Consider the following 12,106-nt stretch of genomic DNA (forward strand, 5'->3'; position numbering starts at 1 on the left):
GGGTGAATTGGTATTGCCCTTGCCATTGTAGTGCTGCCCTTCCATGGCCTGAAACTGTGAGCTTTCGCATAGGAACCAAAACATGTGATGGGCAGTCTAAAGGGGAACATTTCCCAAGCAAAAACTTGACTCCCCTAAACCAGGCATGAAGGTAAGTTTGAAGAGGTGAAAGCTCAGTGATTACCATAATAAGGGTTTATATTTATGCCCCTGGCCCTGGAGATTTCCATCATGTACTCTAAAAGTTACATCCTTTGTTAAGGATTTACAGGGCTAACTTTATGCAATGCTAATACCCAATGATAACTAAGCTGGAACACAGCAGGTGTTTCATAGCACGTTTCAGTTCCTGATTCTGTTTTACAAGATCACTACAACTAATATGAGCAACAGGAATAGCTCAGTAATCACTGTGTTAACTTAGGCCTGTTTTTCACAAGGTTATAGAATGAAATGGTTTGAATGATGGGGGGTAGTATATGTTAGGCTGCTGACTATTGCTGTCATTGGTAGTTGTGTTATAAACCACGGGAACAAGAACAGTATCAGATTTTCTTTTAGAGGGCTGTGAAATCTTGCACAGGTGTTTTTGAGATGAGTGAGCAGTGTCAGAAAAGAAAAGGGGAATTTTCCAGCTGAGGCTTTTTTATAAAGGCTCTTTTATAAAGTTCGGGTTAACAGAAGATCCAGATCAAGGCAACAGAAGGAAAAACGCTTTATCTTTAAACTGGGTTTAAAGAAAATAATGTATTCTCATAAACTTTGACTTGCAAAAGTGGTATCTTCTATCATAAGGTACAAAGGCTACATGCGTCATTTAAGTGGCAAAACCCACCCCTATATTTTATAATACCATTTAATTGTGGGTTTGTTTTTTTACAACTGAAAAAAAATATTTTTTCAGGTACATTATTCTACCCCTCAGAGATTGCTGGTTCTGCAGCTTGAGTAGATATAAATGGGAAACACTAAAATCAGAAGACATGTTGACTGTGTGCCTTGTCTCCACCTCATTACATTTTTCATAAAAAAATCTAAAAATCAATTATTTTGTTACTTTTCTATGTGCAAGGATTCATACTTCATAAGCATATTCTGAGCATGTCCTGAGGTGTCCAGATATCACGATGAGAAGATTCTTACAGGAAACAGCTCTATATCAGTGTCCTTAGCAGTCTTGATTAATTAACATGAACTCTTCAGTAAGGCTCTGAGAATAAAAAAAACTTCAGTGACATCTGGGCAGAGCAAGAGAGAAAGGAGAATTGTTAGTGTCCTTAGCACTGTAATTCAGCCCATAAGGTAGCACAGGGCACTAGGAACCAACCACTGTATTAGATATATTCTTCTTTGTAGGTTTAGGGGAAAAAGTCAGGCCAATATTAGGATAGCTTCTGAGTATGATAATGAATGCATTTAAACTTTAAGTTTTTCTTTCTCTTGTCACACTGGCTTTTCTTGTCTAAAGCCCAGTGCATCTGGGCACTGAATCCTTACAAATTTCATTGCCGATTAACCTGTGAAAGGAAAGATGTGTAAGAGAGTGTCATTAGTGTAACACACATAGGCAACAAATTCTCATTACAACTTAATGCCATCTACACAGACTGCCGAGGGTCACAGGGAATGGCTAATGGTAGCCGACAAATGTTGGGTGTATTAGTCACAAAACATTTGCTGAATTCCATCAGAATGTCGTGACAACCTTCTCAGCTAGTCCCAGTGAGGTACTGGAGTCAGTGGAGTTTGCCTGTGACAAGCCGTCACTCTATCTTGGTAGAGCTTTATAGCACCAGTCAAAGCAGTCAGAGAAGATAGAAGTGACAGAGGCCCACTGAGTAAATAGTGAAACACGCAGCACATCATGAAATATTCAGCCACGGTGTAAAAGCTCTAAATGCTTTTTCAATTATTAGCACCTGCACTGGCTGCATACATCTAACACTAACAGCATGTTAATTGCCGCAAATTGTTAGGGTAGTCGTAGGAGAAATTTCAAAGGCATCAGACATTCTCTACTGTGTCTTCAATTCATGTTTGACCTTCAGCAAACCCATGCCTTCCTCCTGAAATTAATTACGTGTGTACGTGCACTCACAAACACACATCGACATACAAAGTCAGGTAGGAAAACTCAACATTCCTGGACCACACACAAGGTGAGTTTCAAGACTCTGAATCATCATCAGGAGACTCCTAAATATCTTTTTGTGGGCAAAATCTACCCGAGAAAGGCATAATTGCAGACTTTAACAAGCACAGGTTAAAGAGGAGTTGTGTTATTCCCAGAGGTGTTTTGCCATTGATTTTATATACGGAGAATTTTATTGGAGGGCAGAATAAATAGTAGCCAAGACATTGTTTTACTGGTGTTCAAAGACTAACAGATGGCAGTTTATTTTCAAACAACGCCAGGGTCCCTACTGGCCATACAGTACTCTTGATCCCAGTGCTCAACCTATGGAGCAGTTCCACTGCAGACCAGTGAGAGTATGTTGCTCTAATGCTTAATTGCATATGAATAATAGCAAGAAGGTTAAGTCAAATGTGACAGTATACAAGGGTGTGCTACACAGTAGTCATTTACTGAGGCAGTAATTTGTCCCCAAATGCTCTTTTAATTTCAATCCAACCCCAGTCATTACTCAGAAGTTCCAGACTCAAAAACTCCAAGTAAATAAGTTACCAATATTTATAAATGTGTGCTAGGAAAATAGTGCTCTTTAAAATGTAATGTTGGCTTCTTCACAAGAGGTTTCGTGAAAGCAAAATTTATGTTTTTGCTTTAGGCTGTTGTATTCCAGGCAGGCTTTTTGGGTTTGCAGCTGTAGCATTGGCATTTAGCATAGTTTTCCAGTTTTATTGATCATAAATGGCATTATAGGCTTTTCAAAACCTTAAAAAGATAGTATTTTGCTCATTTCAAGTCATGTCTATGTAATGTGTGCCATGAGAACCAGAGAAGCTATTTTTAAACAGATTGCCAATGAGGGAAATTTGATTTCTGCTCCTTTTCTCCCATGCATGCTATATGTGCCTGTCTTTTCCTAGCTGGAATGACCAAATGCCTTGGTCCTTGCAAGCCGTAAAAGCCATCATCTTGATTGAAACAAACGCTATGGATTTTAATTGTTATCAGGTGATTTTTCTCCCTGTAATTCAAACCTTTCAAGCATATGACTTCACACGCTGGAGAACACAGTAGCTGCAGCACTAATACAAGCATTGCCATAGTAACCTGCCAATGTGACTCAAGCATGGCTTGACAAGGCCATCTTCAAGGGTGGAGGGGTCAGAGAGGCTCTAGGAACCTTCAGTCCATGATTTGGCTGTAAAGGCAACAACTGTAATGCTTTGTGTAATATAAATTCTAGTGGGAAGAGGGTTTCCAAACCCCTTAGGCAGATTTGACAGCCTTGGCCTCTGTGTGTCTGTCTTAAATAATTTTTAGTATTTGCAAAACAGGTTTAGATCATTAGATAATGAGAGCATGTGTCCAAAGGAGTAATACTATTTTATTACTGTATTACTTCATAAGATGACCAAGTTTAAAAAAAAAAACAAACCAAAAAAATCGAAGATCAGTTCAGTTTTTAAGTACGCAAGCTAGCTTGTCTTCTAATATCTGAGGACAAAGTTGGACCTTAGTAGTAAACAGTTCTCAACCTCCATTGCCATCTTCAGTGTTGTTTTACTAAGAATGAAAAATCATTGATTAAAAAGAGATTAATAGCTTAGCCCAGAAGATTACTAAATTTCGTAAACACACGTATATGTAAAATCCCTCAGATTCTGAAACACGGAGTGTGGCTAGTCTTACCATGGTTTCCTTCTCATCACACAATTCATTTTCCTACAGTAAAAGTAGTACAATAGTATCTGTTAACATACTTTCTTGTTGCATGTCCCATCTTTTAAGGCTCCCACTTGCTGTGCTCCAAGCAGTGAAGCAGAGAATCCAAACAGTTTATCCATATTGTAAATAAGCGCACGTATTGATTTAAAAAACAAACAAACCAACCCCAATTTGTTAAAGTTTCATTAGAGATTTTTCTCTCATGATTCTCATTCTTCATCCCTTCCATGGCACACTTCTGTTTAAACCTAAGTTAGATAGAAAATATAGTATTGAGGTAAATTTCTGATAAATCTTTGGCACAAGTTACTTTGAGTATTCCCTTTTAGGATGCAAAGCCCTTACCCAAAAGAGAGCTGTGCTAGGCCTTAAGCACTCACACACTGAAAATTGCCTCAAGGCCGTTGACCATAATTTGATGTCAGATGTCTGCTATCACCTGCTTTGTTAGAAGATTCTTTTCAATTTGCAGAATTTCTGTGGCTGGGATTAGAGTGTTGCTAAATACTCATTTGTGTGAAAGGTTCGGATGATCTATTTAGTTTTAAATCTCAGAGCAGGAAAGAAACACTGATAAGAAAATTAGAATGTGGCATTTTTTACAAATTGATTTGTTACAGTTTCTCTGATGAAGGGAAAGGGAAAAATAAAATTCCTAATTCCTTCTTACATACATCTAATTTCTGAAAGGAGAAGGAGGTGATTTGATCAGTGTAAACTTTGCTATTGTTTCAGCGCTCTGCTTGGAAACCTTGTGGAGAAATGTCTTGTGAAAGCTTGGAGGAAAAGAACTCAAAACACAAAAAGAAGAGAAAGAAAAAACATTTCTCAGTGGAAGTTCCAGAATATTCCTAACCTTTTGACAAAGTTTCTTATTTTGAAAAAAGTAGTTAACACATTCCAACAGAAAAAAAAAATAGCTAGGACAGAGCATCACTAGAGCATCACTAAATGATGTGTGAACATTAGTATAATGTATCCATGGTGCAGACCTTGAAGTACCGCAGTCCCACGTGCAACTCTGAGCAGCAAGGAGTGCTCTGTGAACAGCATCACAGTTAGCTCTCAGCCAGAATTACCATGGCTGCAGCTTGCTGACCAATGAAGTAAGAGAATGCAGAGTCTACATATTTCTCTGGAAATTAAAAACAAACAAACAAACAAAACCTCACAACAAAACCAATTTTTTGCAGCTTTTGCATCAAGTCAGGTCTGCTTTCCACAAAAGAGGGAGCACATATATGCAAGGCCTTTCGTTATTAAACCTGGAGTAGAGTCAGAGACTCCAGATTGTCAGACCCCTAGAGACTCCTCTGTGGCCAGTGGGTTGATAGTGAAATGCACTGAAGTGTATCTCTGTTGAGTGAATGTAAAACACTTTGAAATCAGTGTTTCTTTTTCCAGATGAGTCTGACTTACGCCTTTGCCATGTAGTGGCATTGATTTTTCTTAAAGCATCAAAAGATTCTCGTTTAAATGGAACAATGTATTAATAGTTTCTCAAGTTCTTTTAAGCCACTTTCTATGGAGTTAACCTGGTTTGAGGGATATAAATGAGAGTTTTCCACTACTTTTAATGGATATATAATCAGTGGCTATAAAATTGCACAAATTAATCACCCTGATGTAATTAGAGGATTACCTTTCTTAAGCATGCAAGCATAATTGTTTGAAGCATGGTAACTTATCATACTATATTCAGGGTAAATGAATCTATATCATACACAATGTTCAAAGTCTCCTTTAGTAGACAATGCAGAAGAGAGGTCCTTACCACAGCCTGCTGGCTCATGTGGTTTAAAAGCAGTAACCTTTCCAGTTTTGACAGTTTAGCCAATATGGGCATTTCTTTAACAGGCTTCAAAAGGCAAACGGTTTTAAAATTTGGCTACCTGTGTATTTGTACATATACAGGTATATGTATATACAGGTATACAGGTATGCATATACAGGTATATATGCATATACAGGTATATATATATTTGTACATTGCAAATATTTTCTTCTTTGAAATGTTACAATTCTGTATCAGGATGTTTCAAGCATTCCTGACAAAAAACTTAAGTAAAGACTGTAGTTTTGCCAGGCAAAGCTCTTGTTCCCTCCTTGCATTTAAGATTTCAGGGTCAGTTTATCCTGTGCCTTGTAAACACCATCCTCCTCCTAATGCTGTTGTATAATGCAATCACTTAGGGGCCCTCAGTAACATCTGACAGTGTTGGAGCCACTTAGTACTTAGCTTCGTGTTAGATTTTAGCATATAAATTGAAGAACTGTATGCTTCTGTGCTTAGATGTTACTGTATAGCTGGAGAGCAAGTTTATAAAAATGCCTTTTATTTGCTTCTTTTTTGAGAAGCCTTGTGGTTTAAAATCTTGCTGCAGAAACACTTAGAAGGTTATTACAGGTGGAGTTGTCAGAGAAAATGGACATTGTTGTTTGGTATTAAAAACATGTATTCCAGATGTGGGCACTTGTTAGTCAGTCTGCTCTAAAATGACATTCTTTTGAATCTTTAAAGGGCTTCAGTTTGGGAAAGCAAAATATGATTGGGCAAATTGCTAAAATATTTAAAGTGCAGCCTGTTAAAGCTTTTACTGCGAAGAGCATCACGTCAGAAGTTGTATGTGGAAAAAGCAAGTAATTGACTTTCCATACTTAAGCCGGTCAGTCAGCATGCGGCCCTGCTCCTACTTCTTCTACTTCATTGCCGATGCTAATAGCAACTCCGATATTTATTTTGGAGGGGTGGGACTTGAAAGAAAAAACTTTTATGGATGTGATGGTGTCAGAAAGCCCTGTTTAAAATTAAATGGTTGTTGGCGTAGAAAAAGTGTAGAAAATCTTTGAAACTGCACCCAAAATTTAAAAACTATGTTTTTTTTCTTTTCAGCTTTTGTTTAAAAGTACCCTTGTTGAAAATATGTTAAAATGTAAATACATTTCAATTTTTAAATTTTATCCCCAGCTCTTGGGATATCTTTCCATCCATAATTCATAGTATTTTCCATTTATGTTGTCCTCAACTTGTTTTTCCCCAGGCATGACCCCTTGTTAATTCCTGGCAATGAGCAGATTGACAATATGGATGCTAATGTGAAAAAATATGACTCTACAGGGATGTTTCATTGGTGTCCAGCCAAGGACATTGAAAAGGTCATTTTGGTAGGTACTGATGATAAGTTGTGTTTGAAAAGAGATTATTTGAACCATAGAACTGATATCTAATGGATTAATAAATTAATTTCTACTATCATTAAATCCACTGTAATGAAATCAGAAACACAGTGTGGTGAAATCAAAGCTAGCATTTTGGTTGGTTAACGAATTATGATTATATAAATCTGCATGCCAAATGCAACAATTAAAATTGGTCCAAATTAAATAATTTATTTTTTGTAAACTGGAATTTGCATATTTGGTTCAAAGCTTTAGAAATGAAGATTGGGAATTTTGCAATGTTCGCATACCTCATTTATCTCTTTACACAAGGCAGTAGTGATTCTGTTATAGGCAAGAGATGCTTTGCATTATCTCTGTTGATGTGAATTTTGCTCTCTTAAAACTTCTCTCTCAATTTCCAACATTTCAAGATGCTCAAATAGGCCAGAGTAAGTAGGTACTACTGCTCTGCCTTTCTAGCATGTTGCAGTGAGCCCAGTCTATGTTTGTTTTGTTTGTTTAACTGGAAAAAACATCAAACTGACTTAAGTCATTAAAAATAATTAGAAGGCCTATCACACTCTATTTTGCTCGGTGGAAGTTTGTGCCACTTGTGTTCATGTACTCATACCTAAGGGTAGCAAGTAACTAACTCCAGATCTCGTACACAAAACTGATGATATTTGAAATGAACTCCCTGGTGGATCTTCACTTTGTCGCACTTCATAAAGCTTTTCCTGAACCTGCTCTCTCAGATTTTCCTGCACTGTGGTGTGGTGTAGCCAATGATGATGACAGCCCTGGTTCATTCTAGCAATCAGAGGTTAAAAGCTTGTCTCTACTTCTCCTCAGGGGTTTCTGTAATAACTGTGATATTGCCTGGAATTGCAATATTGGCATTTAAACAGTCAAGCAAGTAAATTCCAAATTCTAGACACTGAGCTGTGAGAGGGAGTTTGGCTGAACAGCTTTAAACAGTATGCATTTGTACATATCCAGCAGGCAAGGAGGGACAGCCCTGCTGGACAATTTGGTAAGAGAGACAGAAGTCTGCCTTCATGCTCTAAACACATTTTAGCTGACAACCTTTACATTTTCAAAGTTGTCCCGCTTTGAAAGCATTTCTCCAAAAGCGGTGCTGTGAAGTGCCTCGTTTATCATCTCTAGTTGATGGCACATCAGTTTTTCCCCCTGTAGCCTATGAATCTGTAAGTCTGGCCAGGTTCTTTCTGCTTCATGTATCATCACCAGCAAATGCTTATCTACAGTGCCAGCAAAATGCTTCCCTACTCCTTTTCAAACTCACAGTCCACAACTGATGTCTGCATTCATATTCATGCAAATTTAATGCTGTCCTTAGAGACCACACAAGTACAAATTAGTACATAATTTGAAGATGATGGGATTTCCCAGGTTGATTTCTAACTGATACTTGATGTTGCCTTGATCAGAAAGAAGTCAGTTTTCTGCTCAAGGTCTGTTTTGACTTTGTGAGATTCCAGCAGTATTAGGCGGTAAGAACTTTTTTTGACATACAGTAAATGTTTGTGGCTACATAAAAATCAATGGCCGTATAGTGACATTTTACATAATTTCTTTCAAGACTTCAAGTCTCTGTCTTATGAAGTCTGAGTATTCCAGACCCATAGGGAGAGACGTGGGATAACTTAGATGCTTCACTTGAGCATTTGCTCCTATCTTCTGCTGTTTGAAGGGCCAAGACCACGCTCTCGGTAGAATTCTATGAATATCAGTGTAATCGCCACAGAGAAATTGAAAGCTCATGTATTTTTTAACTGATGAGAAAACTTCTAATCAGTGTTCTAGTTCTTACATAGCAACACCTCTGCTGCATATTCCAACCCGTATTGCACTTTGCCATGCTTGCATAATTTAGAAAAAGGACATAGGCTATGGATAAGTGAGGGGAAGATTTTGCCGTTCACCATTGTGTTAGTTTTACTCATTGGCAAAACTTCTATGTAATAGTACTGAGTGTACGATTTCTTGGCAATATAATATCAGTGGATCTACAGCTATTTGATGGACTGCAATAATGCTGAGTGGCTCCAGAAATGAAGGTCATTTTTTCCTAATGACTTTATTTAATCATCTTGGTGTTTGAGTTGCCTACTCAACTGACATTACCACTGATGAAATTAGTGCAAAAATTTATTCTTGTCACTGAGACAAGAAGATAATTCTGAACATCATTCAAATGTTCTCCATAAGACTTTTTTCCTTGTTTCTATTTAACTGAGGAAGTCCAGTGAACTTGAAAAGTTAGTAGGTTTTGGTTGTTTTTTTTTTTTTTTTACTGAGAGAAGCTCTGTGGAGTATGGGGGACATCCACTGTAAGGCACAGCAGCGTACAGAGCGTTCTTTGCTTCTCAGGGTAGTAGTAGCAGCTTCTCCTAAAATAAAACTTTGACTCCAGGAGTCAATTCACAAGAAATATGTAATACAACAAAGCCCTACTACAATGATTGGGCACTTGCGTTTTCCTTTTCAGATTGATCCTGAAGAAACCCCACTAGTGACTCGTCAGCTAACGCAGGTGTTTGCATCTCTCTTCTACAATCCTTCTAATGGCTAAATGCATAGTAGATCAAATTATGTTCTCACCTAAACCCGTAGCTCTTTGATTGTAACCAGAGTCTTAATCCAGCTGTGTAGAAACATACACAGGACCAGAATTCAGTCCAGTATGTCTTCCCAAACACAGAAGGATTTGCAAACAGGAGCGAAGGTTTCTACTGCCGAGTACATTTAACAAAGAGCAAATAAGGGTAAAATGAACAGCTATTATCAAACCGCTTCTTTGTGCATGAACAATATTGACAGTTGTGTTTTTCCTGGTTTAAAACTCAATATATGATTTAAGCTTCCTTTTGTTTCATTTCTCCCTTGTCTTTTTGTTTTGTTTTGTTTTTTTTTAGACTCGAAGTGAAGCAGCGATGACAGTTTTAAGTGGGCATGTAGTCGTTTGCATATTTGGGGATGTTAAATCTGCTTTGATTGGATTAAGAAATTTAGTGATGCCATTACGAGCCAGCAACTTTCACTACCATGAACTCAAGCACATTGTGTTTGTGGGTTCACTTGAATACCTGAGAAGGGAATGGGAGACACTGCATAACTTCCCCAAGGTTTCAATCTTGCCTGTAAGTCCAAAGCCATATTATTGATACTTTGTTATTTAGGACACCAACTGGACAGATTCATATTGACTTTGATCTTAGGCTTCTTTACTTTTGTCTACTTATAGGCCTGAGGACTTAGATTTTGCCTTTACTGTGCCTATGAAAACAGAGCCCTGTGAGACCTTATTATAAGATATTTGCTGCAGTGTTTGGTTCCTCATCCTCCTCACTGGATGCATTTCAGCTGCTATGAAATGTATTAGCTGCGTTATATATCGAACATTCACTGCATGTAGCCAGTTTTGATGTTGTGATTTCCCTGACAGAATGACAGTAGTTATTTATGACATTATTCATACCCCAAAAACCTTTGAAAAAACTGCTGTTACCCTATCTACATAATATCTGTCTATATTTATAAAAACTTCCTGTAGGCTGGCCTACTTTATAGGGAACGTTGCCATAACATTTCAGTTCAGAGTCCTGCCATGATTATGTATGGAAATACACCTAAACCATGACCCTTTTGAAATCGATGAGAAGATCCTATTGATTTTAGTAGGGACAGTCACTAAAACCACAATTCAGAGGTCCTCATTCACTCATGTGCCCAAAATATAGAAAAATGAGCTCCAGAACAAACAAATGAAGCCCTCAAAGCTAGTGATCTTAGGTGGTCATAGCTATGAATGACCCACAAAGATGTAGGCAGGAGAAAAACAAGCCCACTGTATAAGTATGGAACATGCTCTGTACGTTACAGGGCAAAGTGTTAGTTTGGGTGCTTTTAACTGAATGAAAAATTATGAAATTACCTGTTCTTAATAATTACATTTCAACAGTTTAAAAAAAAAAATCAATAAACTGAGTAATGGGGAAAATAGCTGTAGAATGGAAAGGCTGCCTTCACTTTTTGATTAATTCAGGCTGTAGGTCTTTGCTACTGTAAATGCAGTTATAGTGTTAGCCCTTGGCTTTTTTCTGTAAACTGATCCAACAGATGGTGTCACAAGACTCTCTGCTGTCACAAAAATGGTGTCAATATCAGATCTGGTCAGTTAATGTCCTCTTCTTCCTGCCAATCCCTTTTAATTCCAGTCACTGTGAAGGCTAAAGATTAAGGAATCAGAATTAAATTAATACTGTTGAACTGTGGATCAGAACAGAACCCAGCTACTACTTCCAAACTGTCCAATATATAATGTTTATCCATTATTATAATGTGTATTTGAAAAGTTTCAATTCTGAAGAGGCATTAAGGAAATGTACAGTACCTTTACATTCCCCCATCAATTTGCACAAATTTAGAGAGTGTTGAACTAATTTCCACTGAAACAGCTTAAATATTTAGCTAATGCACCTTTTAAAATGCAGACTATATAAAGGAATTGTATCTTACGCAGTTATTAAGGGTGCTGGAGAACACATAGATTTCATTACTGCTTTTTCTTTTTTCTCAGCCTATCTGATTCAAAATGGTGATATAGAGTTAAAAGTACAGATATTCTGCTCCAATTATACTAATTTAGAAATCTATTACAGTTCCTGAGATCATACTGTTAACAATCATGTGTTAAAGGGAGGCCACTCAAATTCATTTCTTACATCTCTGTGCTTTGGTTCACGCGGTAAAACTTGCTGATGATATCTGATGGGGTTGTGGATAGAGCTGAATATAGAAACATTTGTTCTGTCTTAAAAAAAAAAAGTGGAAGTTTCATTTAAAGTCTGTATTAAAAGAAACGTTTAAGCTGCTGAGTAAATTCTTAAAAAGTAGGCAAATGCCAATTTTAAATATCCTCAGGCAGCCTTAATTCTGTCCCTTTGCATTAAATCATTAGGACTAAGCCTTTAATTAATTACATGATTGCATATTATTTTTCCCCACAGGAATCCTGCTTCACTTGGTGCACAGTACAGACACAAAGGGCAGAATTAAGGCAGC

The 12,106-nt window shown here is 37.4% G+C and overlaps 1 protein-coding gene across 1 annotated transcript in view; it reads left to right on the plus strand.

The window, feature by feature from the left end:
- The window catches only part of LOC104490944 (calcium-activated potassium channel subunit alpha-1), a gene marked incomplete at its 5' end in the record, with an annotated part of 129,780 nt that overhangs the window by 66,806 nt on the left and 50,868 nt on the right, over positions 1–12,106 (plus strand). Inside the window, 2 exons of the mRNA XM_010133295.1 lie at positions 6,898–7,021; positions 9,958–10,182. Coding sequence (XP_010131597.1) covers positions 6,898–7,021; positions 9,958–10,182 — 349 coding nt within the window. The remainder of the gene's footprint in view (positions 1–6,897; positions 7,022–9,957; positions 10,183–12,106) is intronic.

This window comes from Buceros rhinoceros, unplaced genomic scaffold, assembly GCF_000710305.1.
Source record: "Buceros rhinoceros silvestris isolate BGI_N320 unplaced genomic scaffold, ASM71030v1 scaffold7643, whole genome shotgun sequence".
NCBI lineage: Eukaryota > Metazoa > Chordata > Aves > Bucerotiformes > Bucerotidae > Buceros > Buceros rhinoceros.